The 15,003-nt window shown below is 45.0% G+C and overlaps 1 protein-coding gene across 1 annotated transcript in view; it reads right to left on the bottom strand.

Moving 5' to 3' along the window:
• The window catches only part of Pcolce2 (procollagen C-endopeptidase enhancer 2), a 47,884-nt gene that overhangs the window by 12,748 nt on the left and 20,133 nt on the right, over positions 1-15,003 (bottom strand). Inside the window, exons 3-4 of the mRNA XM_038322678.1 lie at positions 7,389-7,644; positions 1,568-1,692 (exon numbers count right to left, since the gene is read on the bottom strand). Of these exons, the coding sequence (XP_038178606.1) occupies positions 1,568-1,692; positions 7,389-7,644 (381 nt within the window). The remainder of the gene's footprint in view (positions 1-1,567; positions 1,693-7,388; positions 7,645-15,003) is intronic.

Below are 15,003 nucleotides of genomic sequence, written 5' to 3'. Positions count from 1 at the left end.
GAACTGCCTGCGGGTTCCAAATACCTCAATGCTGGTGAAAAATTCAACTGAGTGGTATCAAACAAACCCGAAATTCCCAATAATGGGGGAAGAACCATAAGAGAAGAGATGTGACTGTAATTTGGGAGCTAATGACATTGACCTTATTTGGTCAGCTATATTAACAATGCCATAGATCAACACAATTTCAAGAATTACATAATGGTTTTAAGTATTTCAAAAATATACTTTTAAATATTACTATAAACTGCAGTCCCTTCAACAGACATGCAGTCTTTCATTATTAACTAAACGGCTCTATTTCTAGTCTTTAAATGAAGACTGGGTTTTGAGCTATGGTCACAGTGTGGATATCTGCATTTGGATGTACATGGTGTTCACCCCAGTGACTTGCATAGTGTGTTTGCCTGGATCATAACTGATGTTAAAAACAAACACGTGGCAAGTATCATGGTGTTATAGAAGTGGCTCGGTGTGGAAGAGCATTGGTTGTCTTTTCAAAGGACTGGGGTTCGATTCCCAGCACCCACATGGCCGTTCACAATCATCTGTAACCTCAGTTCCAGGGGATCTGATTTCTTCTTCTGGTCTCCACAGGCACCAGGCACACACTTGGTGCACAGACATACATGCAGATAAAATACTCATACACAGAAAATAAAAGTAATTCAATCAAATCATTTAGAAAGCAGTATTAGCATGCTCACCAGAGAGTGTTTAGACTAAAGTCAGTAGTATGTGAAACAATAATAACTTTAAAGATTTATTTGTAAAATTTCCTAAAGACCCATCTATTTCTGTATCAAATTCTGTCCTACAGTGGTGGTTCCTAAAAAGGTCAGAAATTCATGCAATCACATATTAATAACTACTGAAACACTGGATCTCAGAGGACTGGTTTAGAGCAGTAGTCCTTGCTGTGGATCTTGACTCTTAGGGTTGCTTATCAGATACCCTGCATATTGGGCACTTCCATTACATTCCTTAATAATTATGAAGTAGCAATGAGAAGATTTTATGATTGGGGTCACCACAACATGAGGAACTGTATTAAAGGGTCGCAATGATAGGAGGGTTGAGAACCACTGCTTTAGAGGAACAGATATGGAATCTGCACACATTTTGTTTCAAACAACCCCGATCCTCAAAAGCTGATGTTCTATCACCATGGGGGTTCCTTGAAGGCTCTGTGGCTGCTGCCTGGCTTTGCTGGAGCTGGGCTGTCTGACAATGGAGATGTTGTGGTGTGCGCATGCTTGAGGACCCTCCTCCCCACGCTGCTAGGTGCTGATGCTTGCGCTTCGTATCTGCCCCAGGCCCTATGTGGAATTTGTATTTTCAAAACTGTTTTGAAAGTTATAATTACATAATAGAAAAATCAGAATCCATGGCTTTGCAAGTCAGAGAGTGCAAAGGGCAACTTTAGCCTGGGTCTTCGTAAGGATAAGTACTGGTGTCCATCTGGGCTTTCCTTGCTCGCGTCTTTAACTCTCGAATCCCAGAGGCAGGGGCTCACACGGGGGCAGTTCACACATACTCACTTCCGTCACATTTTCTGGAGCCTCACCTGGTTCTTCGGGGCAACGATGTGCCACACACAAGTAACTCCTATGGGGTAGTCTCGGTCTGGCCAGTTGGGGGTTTTAAAAGAGCCGGAAGGTTTCTCAAGGCGTCCTCCACAGTACCTGTCTCCTGAAGTCATTAAATATAAAAACATACAAGTTTATACCGTAACATGGGTCACAGTCCGTACAATCACCGGAGGTCAGGAATGAGAACATCAGGGGGTATCACAGCACGTCAGGGCAATGGTAGGGGATGCTCAGTTTTCTCTTTAAAAAGAAAACGATCACACAATCTGTTCTACACATCCAGTTTGTTTGTTTCTGCGATGGTCTAACACAGCCTAGGCTAGACATGAACTCACTATGTAGCCGAGTCTGGCTTTGGTGCTCCTGCCTCCACCTCCTACTGCTCTGATAACTGACACCTCATCCCTACAGCCAGTTCACGAGTACTCTGTCATTGCCTGGCGAGTCACAAGAGAGGGAAGGCGTGGGGTCAGAACCACAGCTTTTCTGGTGTTTCCCCCTCTTTTTGAACAAAATATTCCCACTCATTCAGAGTTGTAGACGGTGCAAGGAATCAGGTTCTAAGAATTCTCAAGGCAATTGTTCATTGGTTATTTATTAAAGTTCCACAGAAAAAAATTAAATTAGCTGTTATACACGATTTTCATTACTATCATCTAGTATTACACACACACACACACACACACACACACACACACACATATAACTACTATATAACATCTAGTAACACTTATGTAATACATTGTCGAGGTCTTCAGTTCATAAAAAGAATACATATGTACAGGTCTGAGGACATAGGCCAGGTGGTAAGGTGCTGCTGAGGCCCTGAGTTTGAATCCCAGAACCCAGTAAAAAATGCCAGGCATGGTAGCATGTGCTCACAATCCCAGCCTGGGGAGGTGGAGGAACATAGCCCCTGGCGCCTCACTGGCCAGCCGGTGGAGCTCAGCTGGCAAGCTCCAGATGCCCGCTTGAGAGCCTATCTCAAAAATAAGGTGGAGGATCCCCGGTAGCAATACCTGAAGTTGATGTCTGTCTTACACACGTGTGTTTGAACACATGAAGGGTCACATGACCATGTATACACACAGCCACACCCACACAAAAGTATGCTTATAAACTTTCAGCAGTACAGGAAAGCATACAAGTAAAAAAATTACCCCAGTCCCACCACCTAAAATCAACCACAGTTAATATTGAACGAATCTTAATTTAGACATTGGACACATGGACTGACATGTCCTGGCATGTATTGCATATATATTGTTAAGTCAAGGAAATAGTTTTAGAAATCTATTTTGATATAAAGTTACAAATTTAATTTCACTTAGAATTAACTTACAAATAACTGAGTTGAGACTAAAGGAACAAAGTATTTCTTTGACATAGAAGATTCTTAAAACATACTTAAATTTAAGAAATCATATTATAAGAACTGAGTTTAGGATATTTTCTAAACTATGAGTGAAAACCTCAAGCATTTAAAGTAGACAGAATATAAAGTCCTCTGTGTCCCCATCAGCCATTGTCAACAGTTACAGGTTCTGTTTTCTCCCTGTTGCTACCCAACCCCCACCACCTGCTTCATTGTTTTGTTTGTAATTTCACAGGTTTGGGGAGGTAAATTCACCAATCTTAACCTTTGCATGACTGACAGATGAACACACCCATTGTGAGCCGCGCTTCTGAGGTAACACAGACGCCGCCTATCACAAACTCCTGCCATGCCACTCTCCTGAAAGCCTTGCACCTTAAGTTTTTTTTTGTTTGTTTGTTTGTTTTTTTTTTGTTGTTTTTTTTTTTTTGTTTTTTCGAGACAGGGTTTCCCTGTAGTTTCTAGAGCCTGTCCTGGAACTAGCTTTTGTAGACCAGGCTGGCCTCGAACTCAGAGATCCGCCTGCCTCGGCCTCCCGAGTGCTGGGATTAAAGGCATGCGCCACCACCGCCCGGCTTGCACCTTAGTTTTAATGCAGAGCTTTGTAAGAACTGAGCCCCGTAGGGTCACCCTTCTGGTCTTCTGTGCCTTACTGTAATGTCCGACAGGGTCTTTCAGGTGGCGTCACCTGCGCTTGTACTTTAGATTGCCGGGAGGGGAAGTATTCTACTATTTGCGAACACTATAAGTGGTGTGCCCGTTCTTCTGCTGATGTTTATTTGGGGTTGGGTCCTTTGGGGATATTTATTGCTGTGATAAGCAACTTGGGCAGTGGCAGTGGATTATGGGATTTTATTGATTTACATATTCTGATCACAGTCTATGATGAAGGGAAGCCAGGGCAGGAACTCAAGGCAGGAACTGAAGAAGAGGTCATGGAGGAATACTGCTTACAACCTTTCTCCCCAAGGTTTTCTCAGCCTGCTTTCTTATACAATCTAGGACCACTAGCCCCGGGGGTGGTACCATCCATAGTGGGTTTGGTCTTTCCATATCAGTCACTAATCAAAAACTTGCCCAGACTTGCCTACGGATGGAGGCATTTTCTCAGTTGAGAGTCTCCTTTCTGGGCGACCTCGGCTTGTGTCAAGCTGACCTGCACACGTTGTTAGCGAGGCTGCTCAGATTATTTTTGTGCGCATCTTTTCCGTTAACATGTATTTTCATTTTTTTTTACATTAATACCCCCAAAATGCACTGCTGGGCCAGAATAGACACAGATGTTTAACTTCACTGAACAATCAGCGGCACTGAAACATCTGTTAACACCTAAGAGTTTTATTGTCGCTTCCCAGCTCCCAAGGAGTGAGCTCATTGGTTGCTTCCCAGCTCCCAAGGAGTGAGCTCATTGGTCGCTTCCCAGCTCCCAAGGAGTGAGCTCATTGGTCGCTTCCCATTCTTGGTTCCACACCAGGTTATCAGATTTTTAGCCAACATAATGGGGAAGTAGCGGCATCTCACTGTGATCTTTTTTTTAAATTAAGATTTTATTTATATTTTATGTGTATAAAACATGTTTGTGCGTATATCCAGTGTTTGCCTGAATGTGTTATCTGCGCACCATGTGTGTGCAGTGCTCACAGAGGCCAGAGGAAGCATCAGCTCTCCTGCGATGAGCGTTACAGTTCCTGGTCGTCTGGAAGACCAACCAGTGCTTTCAACCACTGAGCCATCCCTCAGCCCCTCCCTGTCTCAATTTGCATTTTTCGAATGAGTAACAACATTGGCCGTTCATAGCGTCCTCCGTGAAATGCTTGTACAAGTGTTTGGCTCGGTTTGTATTTATTGAGATTCTTCTGCTGTTGGGTGCTATTTTTACGTGTTCTGAGTATAAACCGGCACTTTGTGAACATCTCCTCTAGTGGTGTGGATTGCCTGTTCAGATCTATAATGGTATAATTTAATACATACCGACTTTAATTTTGATGAAGTTCACATGGTAAATGTCTTTCTCATCTTTTTTACTTTCAGTCAATTTGGTCTTTGTATTTCGGGTGGTTCCTGAGAGACAACTTGTGCCTGGACTGGCTTTTCATCAGTTCTAACAATAGCTTTCTTCTATTTGGGTGTATTTATGGATATCTTGGGTTTACTGTGCCTGTTGCTATTTTTTTTCAATTTGTTCAGACCTTTTATTACATGTGTTCTTCCTCCAAGTGATGGAGGAGTGTCTATGTGTTACTTTCATTGGTTAATAAAGAAACTGCCTTGGCCCCTTTAATAGGACAGAAAATTAGGTAGGCAGAGTAGACAGAACAGAATTGTGGGAGAAAGAAAGCAGACACTTCAGGCAGTCGCCATAGGCAGTCGCCTTGCCTCTCCTCTCTGAGTCGGAAGCAGGTTAAGATCTGTCCTGGTAAGCGACCACCTCATGGTGCTACACAGATTACTAAATATGGGTTAAAGGAAGATGTGAAAATTAGCCAATAAGAGGCTAAAACTAATGGGCCAGGCAATGTTTAAATGAATACAGTTTCCGTGTAATTATTTTGGGTAAAGCTAGCTGGGTGGTGGGAAGCGGCCAGCCGCTTCTATCTTTCTACATCCAAGCTTTCTTTAAGTGGGCAATTTGCATAGATCTTCTGGTTTTAATGGATGTTCTACACACTTAACTCATTATAACCTATACAGTGGTCATTCTGGACATTTTCGTGTGTGTGTGTGTGTGTGTGCGCGCGCGCGCACTTAAGCCATCCTTTGTTGTCAAATATAAGACATTATTATATCTTCCATAATACAGTGTTCATGTTTTAGTCATGAACACACGTGGAAAGAGATCAAAAGACAACACACTACGCTCTCGTCTATGCTAACCACTCCCAGTGGGCGTCCTTCACTGCCTTCAGACCGGGCCCTGCTGTCATTTTCCTCGACATGGTCTGCCATCAGCATTTCCTGCGGCACACGGTGAAAATGTCTCTGAGATTTTCACAGCACACATTGTGAGTGCTTTCCTGTTGGAAAGCTGGCAGGAGAAGATGCCTGGCATCCTCATACCAGCACTTGGAGATGCCATGACGGTGCCCTCTGCTTCCTCCGCTGCTCACAACAGAAGGCCAAGCTCGGCTCTTTTTACTCTCGGTTTATCTGCTTGGCTTTGGGAATTTTATCCTTTGAGTTCCGTAATTCAAGTATAATGGACTAAGCGTTTTTTTATTTTTATATTTCCTTTTTATTTATCCTGCTTAGAGTTTATTGTCTTCTTGGCTGTATCGGTCCATGTACTTTGCTCAATCTAGGTGCAGCTAAGCCATTTTTCTTTATATTTTTGTTTCTATACTATTATAATTGTTTTACAGATAAAACACATACGTCAGGCAATTTGATATTACTTCTCTGGTCTTTTGGTCTCCATTTTCTTCAATCTTTTCTGTGATGGTATTCAGAGTGGTAACTTCTATTTGTGGGGAACTGTTTCTGCAACCTCCAGGCTACTTTGTAGGTAAATTATAAATATCAAATTCTGTATTTTCTAGTTCGAGCCTTTGTCTTTAAATTGTAGTGTTTTATTTTATTTGAATGTGCATTGGTGTTTTGTCATGGGTGTTGGGTCCCCTGGAATTGGAGTCACAGACAGCTGTGAGATGTCACATAGGTGCTGGGATTAAACCCGGGTCCTCTGGAAGAGCAGTCAGTGCTCTTAACCGCTGATTCATCTCTCTAGCTCCTCATTCCTGAAAGTGTAGTTTTGCTGTCAAAGACATGGGTAGATTTCTGTGTATGTTTTGAACTCTATGCTTTTGTCTAGCACCCTGCTAGGATTTCTCCCTCAATGCTCTGGCTGTACTGTCAGCCCTCAATCCTGTTCTTTTGACTTCTCAGTCTAGTCAAACCCAGGGCAGATGAGCAAGTACCCTGGAGCAGGGGGCTGGGGATCCAGTTAGCCTGCCCAGAGGGCTGGGGATCCAGTAAGCTGCAATCTTCCTTCAAAGTGCTTCCCCAGAGAGCTCCTACAAACTGACATCAAAATATCCCAAGACACAGCACAGCGTTAAGTAAAATGAGAAAGTTATGAAATGATATGTGATTTCACTTAGGTTTGTAAATAGTTGTTGCAAAAGTACATGAATGTAAATAAACATGGAGAGAAAGATATAGAAACCCTTGGCTATGCCTTTTCGGAGGATGAGGTTCAAGCTTCTCATTCAACCTCATGAATTTAATATTTGACTTTTTACAAACATACATTTGGACTTTCTGAAAAGGACAGACTTTGCAGAATGATCTCTTAGTAACTTGTTGGCGTTCCTTGGCTCTTTGAGAACTGCCATTGTGCTTTGTAGGAGGAAACATAACAGTAGGCAATGAATCCCCATGACCCACCATCATTATTGTCACTGCCCCTGTGTGAAAACGGGTACCTTTTCCATCTGGGGCAGCAGCAGAGAAGGTGGCCATGAAGCCACTCCCGGCAGTGTTGGCGTCAGAAATCATTTGCACCATCATCTTGTTGCCACTGGCTACGAGGGATCCTGGTCGGAATGTGCCACAGAAGCGCCCGATGCGCTGGCCATTGGCGTGGCCGTTGTACACATCCACGAAGTCATAACGGCACAGGTTGTCGCTCTCCAGGTCTATGAATCGGAAATTCAGAACGACCACTTTGCCCTCGGGGACCTGTCAAGAAAAAAAAAGCCAGATAAAAAACTGGATCAAAAAAGCAACATCTATGGCCTGTCAGCCCTAAAGACAGAAGTACACCAGGGCCGTAAGATGGGGGTTCAGGGTGTGGAGGTGGGGGGTTGCCTCAGGGCAGAGTCCTTGCATGTGTGAAACTCTGGGTTGGATCCCAGCAACCACACACTCATAAACAAGTAAGTGACTCAAGGTGATTTTCTTTTCAGGGCTAAACTAAACCAGGAAGAGTTCCCAGCACACTGCTTGGGACCTATTCTGTAAAAGAATTTATCTCAAAGCCGCAGAATGCTGGACTAATCTTATTAGTTGTCGCCATTGTTTATAAAAAATACCAGTTCCAGACATGTTTCTTGGCAAAGAAACACTTTGAAACATCATTTTATTTTAGTTTAGTTTTTGCAAATGAAACAAAGGACAACCTCACTATAGAGTATGCTTCTGTAAAGTTCAAAGTTAAGAGCTTGGCAATTGTATCGTGATTTTTCAGGTAATTCGACTGAGACCAGGAAAAAAATGAACCAAAATCTATATTAAGTTAATTGGATACTTGTTGATTCATCTCTTCTTAAAGTCACTACACTTTAAAACATTTTGATCTGTTTTCCCTGGGTGGCAAGTGTGTCTGCCAGGTGGCGCTGAATTTCTCCGCCCAGCAATCTTTCCTCTGTCTTCTTTTCTTGGTTGTAACTTCCCCATGGAATTCTAATGGTGCTTCCTTCTTTGCCCTGTGAGGAGGAAGGAGAAAATGTCTACCAAGGCATTTGGAGGGATGGCTGGTCACCAGTCTCAGTCATGTGGCTTTTACTTTCTTTATTCAAGTGCTCCGCCCTAAGGTTCAGATAGCATGCTTTGTCTTCAACCACGTGAGTTCACTCTCAGGATTTTCCTCTGTACCCACGATGTGACAAAGGTCAAAGCTGGAAAAACATGCCTGCAAGTTTAAGCTGATTGGCTCTGCATCTGTCTGGAGGGCCTCAGAATGAAAGGCCAGAGATACTAACACTGACCTGCTTTTCCCAGGGCACCTTTTGTTTGGCTACAGTAAAATAATGTATTTTCAGTGCCATTTAATTTTTCTGTCAAACCCATATACAACCCACAGGGGAAATTGTGGTGGAAAAATCCCAAAAGGGCACCCCCCCCCCCCCCCCCCCACTTTGAGATAGGGTCTCAAGTAGTCCAGGCTAGCACAGACCTCGATATGTAACTTTGGATGATGTGAAATTCTGCCTCTACTTCCCACATGCTGGGACTGCAGGTACATGCCACCAGGCTGTGGTTTAGAATGGTCAAGGAATTGAACCCAGGGCCTCATGCTCACCAGGCTAGTACTCTACCAACTAAGCCACATATTCCAGCACTCCATGCTTACATTCTAATTGCTAAATATTTGTATTAATTGTGCAAGTACCAGAAACTCCAGAGATGTGACCTAAGAACCTAAGAGAAAATGCAGCTTACTGTTTAAGGTTTCTCACAAACGCAAGGCATTGCTCTTTAGAAACCTTTGATTCCAAATCTTCTCCAAATGCTCGCATATGATGCAAACACTTGACAATTATTTATTTTGGTGGCAATTAGATGACGCTGTTGTTTTGTGAGATGATATTGGCTAGGGGATTCATTATCTGCCTGGAGGAGAAACAAATCCCACGTCCGAGCTTTCTCCAGTCAACAGCCGAGTTCTGCGTGGACCAAGGCCAAAGGCTGCGGCAATGACCTCAGTACACCCACAGCCCCTGGGATGTCCTATTGTCACAGGCACACTTGCCAAGTCACTTGATGCCAGGGCTCCTGCCAGCACACAGAGGAAGTGCATTCGAAGCTGGCAGTTTGCATTTTCAGGGAAGGATGAGCAAAATGCAAACCCACAGGCAGCTTTGCTACGGAGGCCCAACGTCTGTAGCTGGTTCTGCTCCTGGTCTGCAGCTCTCCTCAAGGCATCACTTGCTACTCGCGAGAACAGATCTGCTTCTGCACCATGTTTGTTTGCTTTTTGTTGTTGTTGTTTTGCTAAGCCATCATTTCCAGCTTCCAGGGTTTCTCTTCTTTCTGGACATGGGAACGCTCCGGCCAGTTTATTCAAGCTTGAGAAGAAAGGTGCTCGGTCCATTGCAACACCGCACATGCGCCCCATATGTGGTCCAGAAGATTTTATGTTAAAAGTATGCATAAATATTTGGTTATTTTTCAAGATGGGAATAAATCAGAAGCGCATAAGATCTTGCTCCTATACAGCCCGTGTACATCTCAATACTGTTCTTAAGGGTAATCTTGCCAATGTTGAGAGAACAATTTTAATAGAAAAAAACATAATATTGTGAACATTTCCTTTTGTTCCTAGGAGTTTCATCGAAAATTTTAAACTCCTTTCACATCCAGGAGGGAGAAAACCCATCCACTGGGTTCTACAGAGAGCCAGGCACGCTGCCCTGCTGGGAACCGCTCCAAATCTTCCGGCTGCCTTTGGAACCATAATAAACCTGAACTCCGGGTGTCAGGTACATTTCTAAACACTCTCCAAGTTGTCTCCTACAACCGCTCCCAGTGACTCCACGGAGCTGGCGCTGCCATCAGCCCGGGAGATGGAAACTGAGATAGGGAGGTCAAGGCCCTACCTGCTGCAGCCCTTGACCGTCTCGTGCTTCGTCCCAAACAGTCTGTCTACCGTGCAGTTACTTTATGGTTTGAGGAGCACTCCAAAGATGGCTCCCACCTCAGGGCCCAATGCTCGGCCAATGCTTCCTCCTGATATTCTGTCAAATTCATCTTATCGTAGGTCTCAGCTCAAGGCTTACTTCTTCACGGAGGGCCACCGGAGCCCCTCAGGCACCATACACCGACCATGAGCATCACAATCTGGCACCCATATGACCACCAGCAGGGATGGTGTAGAGAGCAGAATTTACCTACAGGCAGCCAGCATGGTGCTCGGAAGCTATCCGCTGAGCAAATGACTACATTCCTGCAATCTTAAAAAGTAAAAGGCGGGCCTTGATTCCTACTGTTCATGCATATAATTATGCAAAATGTAAACTCACTTAAAAATACAGAGCAAACATTATTGACCTTAGGAACAGGAAAAGACATCACAATGGTTATAATCTAATGACTGTCTAAGGCCACTTAGCAAGCCTGTGGCAGAGCCAAAGATTTGTAGCTTGCTGTGTTTTGTTGGAATACATTGCTGGCTGGTTAGAGGTCACCGTCTGCCATAGCCTGGCAGCTTTCTCGAAGCTTGGTAATATACAAACTCCCCCCATCCCCAGCAAGGCTTCCTGATCTCTACCCGCCTTTATCTGGAGAATGTCCCTGGGCATGGAGGACTGACCTTATCTAAAAGCTGTTTCTAAAACCAGATGCCTGATTCATCTTTCGCTTGACCCTTGGCACAGATCCCTGCTAAGAAGACTTGTGCTGGAAGCCCTGCTATAGGAGCCATGACCACATACTAAGCCTTGTGATAGGAGCGTGCCACCTAATGCAAGTTAGGGTTTGTCCCGGCTCCCCAAACCTATATATTCCTTTTCACTCTGGAATAAAGCTGAGCCGATTCACTGAAGTCTGTCTCCCAGAGGGCTGTCTCCGCTCGTGTTCCACATACAAAGCTTTCTGTTACCTCTTCTGCCTTTTCCCCCTCTCGGGCTGATGGTTGACAGGCCAGAGGGAAGGAGAACCCCACAGTGTTCCCCATGACCTGGCTCTGGGAGCGACTAAGGGGAGGCTTCTCAAGCTCATTTCCTCTCTCTAATCACACAGGAAGTTCACATTTCCCAGCCTTCTTTGCAGGAAGAATGGGGCCATGTGAAGAGATCTGGACCAGCAGAAGCGATGCATCAAATATTCTGTATAATCCCTTTGGAGTTCTGTTTTGGTTTTAATGGAAGGATTCAGCAGAGGAAACAGGAGGTCCTAGGAGATGGCGCAGCTTCACAGGGAAGGACTTACTGCTGAGCACCAGGGCCCAGTACAGCCTCTCACAGAGATCAAGAACTATGTGCTAGGTTAGGCCACTGGGGTTTGGGGGAGCTGCTTGTTTGGGAAGCTCAGTGCTTTCTGCTAGTGACCCAGATAGTGGCATGCATCGGCTGTCCTTCCCCAACACCTCCATGACATGCAGCTGTCGTTGTTGCTGTTTTGGGTGTCTATATGTTCTTTATAGGCAAACATCATGGTGTGGCTCCCAGACAAAGCAGGTTCTGAAAATAGCCAAGGGGGGGAACAGCTTTGCCCCATGACAGCGATGGAGAACATGCTTGGCAAGCCGTACTTCATTAATATACAACTAAAATACAAGTCACTATAGAGGGGGCGTGGGCCATTTGGATTAATCGCAGAAGTGAGACAATGCAGAGTAACCGGGGCGCGGAGTGCTTGTCAGCTTTCTATTGTGATGACCTGCCTGGGATGATGGCTCTATAAGAACAGACGGTGTTTATTTGGACAGAGGCTTTCACAGGTTTACGCTGTTGCTTCTTAGCCTGTGATGAAGCCACATATCACGGTCAGGAATATGTGGCAGTGCCGAGAGGGGTTCATCGCAGCTAAGAAGTGAAAGAAAGAAGTAGGAAGGGGCCAAGATCTCTATTTCCCCCATTAGAGAAATGCCCTTGTTTCAGTTAGGATTTCTATGACTGATAAAACAACATGGCCAGAAACAAGTTGTGGAGGACAAGGTTTATGCCCCTCTTATAGCTTGTAGGCTGTTGTCCAGGGAAGTCAGGGCAGGGGCTCAGAGCAGGAACCTGGAGGCTCAGCCTTCCTAATGCTGCAACCCTTTAATACAGTTCCTTGTGTTGGGGTGACCCCCGACCAAAAAGAAAATTTCATTGCTATTTCATAACAGTAATTTTGCTACTGTTAAAAATCATAATGTAAGCCGGGCGGTGGTGGCGCATGCCTTTAATCCCAGCACTCAGGAGGCAGAGGCAGGCGGATCTCTGAGTTCGAGGCCAGCCTGGTCTACAAGAGCTAGTTCCAGGACAGGCTCTAGAAACTACAGGGAAACCCTGTCTCGAAAAACCAAAAAAAAAAAAAATCATAATGTAAATATCTGATATGCAGGGTGGTGTTCGGTGACCCTAGAGGGGTCACAACCCACATGGCTGTGATCCACTGTCCTAATGACACCCTAGGCTAAATGCTAAAACTTCCACACATGAGTTTTCAGGGCATGTTCAAGATCCACGCTACAGAATACAGCAACAGCTCTAAATTTAGTCTCTAAACACCACCACCACTACACTGACTCCTTTACCTGGCTAGACAGCTGGAGAAGAAGCGTCCAGCAACTATTTGTTGACCTGAGACCATAAACTAATCCCTTCCTCCTCTCTCTTCCCATGAGCATTTTCCCTTCTTAGAATAAAGTTTTTCCTTCATCTCCAACCATTGACTCCCACCCCAATTTCAAAGTTGGGCCAAACACTTCTTCTCTAGGAACCTGCCTCCCACACCTCCTCAGGCCATATCTAGGAAGAATTATCAATCCTCTCTCCCTGCCAGAGCCCATATCCTCTCCCCTTGGCAGACCACCAGTCACCGCCCGTCTCCCTGTGATCTCCGCCATGGCCTTCGCCTCAGAGTGCACAGCCAGGCAGTACCCCTCCGAGATCCGTCTGTGTAACTAAACACAGCAGCGAGGCCCAGGCAGCTGAGAAGGTTGGGGAGGTGGAGGAGTAGGGAAACATTTCTATCTTCATTTTCTTCATTTTAATCTAGGTGAGAACAGTTTTAGGCTTTTCTGTGCTATCTGATGATCTATTTTTCAAATCAACAAGTGCACCTTAAATACCAGGGAAGGACAGTCATAGCCAAAAGAGAAGAAAGAATAGAACTCCAAGAATCCATGAGGCCCAGAGCCTGGCAATACCTTCCTGGAGCAGGCTGGACCTCGCTGATGAGAGGCGGGACCTGGGACAAGATTGCTATGCCTGTCCCACCGGGCCTCCTTTGTCATTCTCCTTCAACCATGTGTACAGGGCTGGGAATTCTAAAGGCAGGGGTGGTAGCTTCTTTTTCTGAACTATGCTTCCTGATGGAAGACTTCGGACAGCCATACAACTAAAGGAAGCCGATTTCTCTCCTTCTTCAAAGAGTCATTTTAGGACATTCTTGCAGATCTCCAGAAGTTGTCAAGACGAGTTAATCCAGAACAAGATACACACAATGGGTGGAGATTTGGGGAAGGAAAAAGTGTCCCTGCATTAAACTCTGAGCCCATGCCACAGCTACTTTTAAGCACAACGGAAATAAAAGCCAGGAGAGCCTTTTATTAGTAGCTCCCTTTCCATCCATATAGCGCTGAAGGTTTCTTCTTTGTGTGTGCAAGCACGAGTGTGCGTGTTTCCGAGGCCGTGTACACGTGCACGTGGGTTCACACGTGTGTGCAGGAGTACGAGCCTGTGGAAGCCAGAGGTCACCCCAGACACTGTCCTCCAGGAGCTGTCCAGCTGGTGTTGTGAGAGTCTCTCACTGGGACCCAGGACTCTCTGATTAGGCTACGCTGACTGGACTGCAAGCCCCGGAGAGCATGCCTGGCTTTCTGCACGGGATCTGCGGACCAGATTCTGCAGCAGCATTTACCACCCTTGTTCTCGCCCAGCCTTCAGTGCATTCTTAAACAATCCGAAGTGTGATACTGCCAAACCTTTGTAAGGTAGAGCCTGTCTCTATCCAGCGACCTAAAGAAAGCGGTGGGGGGGGGGGACCCTGAAATGTCACTTTCGAGAATATTTCTGAAATCTTGAATTTAACTGGATAGATCTGTAATGGACCCTGAATATAAAATTATAATGGTATTTTACAAGGACTGAAACAAAAACCCTTCCCTTCTGCGGTCACGGCAAGGTAATTGAATAATTAAAACAGAATATATGGAGATGAGCATCCCATCCTCTCCCATGAGTCAAAAGGCTTCAAGGGGCTGCCTACAGTTGCCTCAAGAGAGAACTCGATTATTTGAAAATCTAATTTCTCTGTAAAAATGAATGTTGCTGACCACAATCTACAGCAGAACTACAGGCTCTAATGAGACGTTCCAGCCCAGTCCGTCTTCCCATCCCTGGCGTCTGCCTCTCACAGGTGACCAGTTTAACTCTGAGCTAGCCCTTCCAGGACTCACCTCCAGTGATTCACCTTGGTTTATCTCTTTTACTCGTTATCTCTTTGCTTCCTATAATTCCCCATGCACCTCCATCAAATTTCTAGTTAAATCATTGTTCAGATTTTCCTGTACCACCTTCATGTAAACATCACTGTTGGACTAAAGTGCTATATTTCCTGTCGAATCTGACCCAACTGGTCTGTACGTTCCTGAGAAGGGGCGTGTGGATTGAG

This window comes from Arvicola amphibius, chromosome 3 (genome assembly GCF_903992535.2).
Source record: "Arvicola amphibius chromosome 3, mArvAmp1.2, whole genome shotgun sequence".
NCBI classification, from domain to species: domain Eukaryota; kingdom Metazoa; phylum Chordata; class Mammalia; order Rodentia; family Cricetidae; genus Arvicola; species Arvicola amphibius.
The sequence above is the reverse complement of the archived record's forward strand: the minus strand, read 5'-3'. Positions and strand labels throughout refer to the sequence as shown.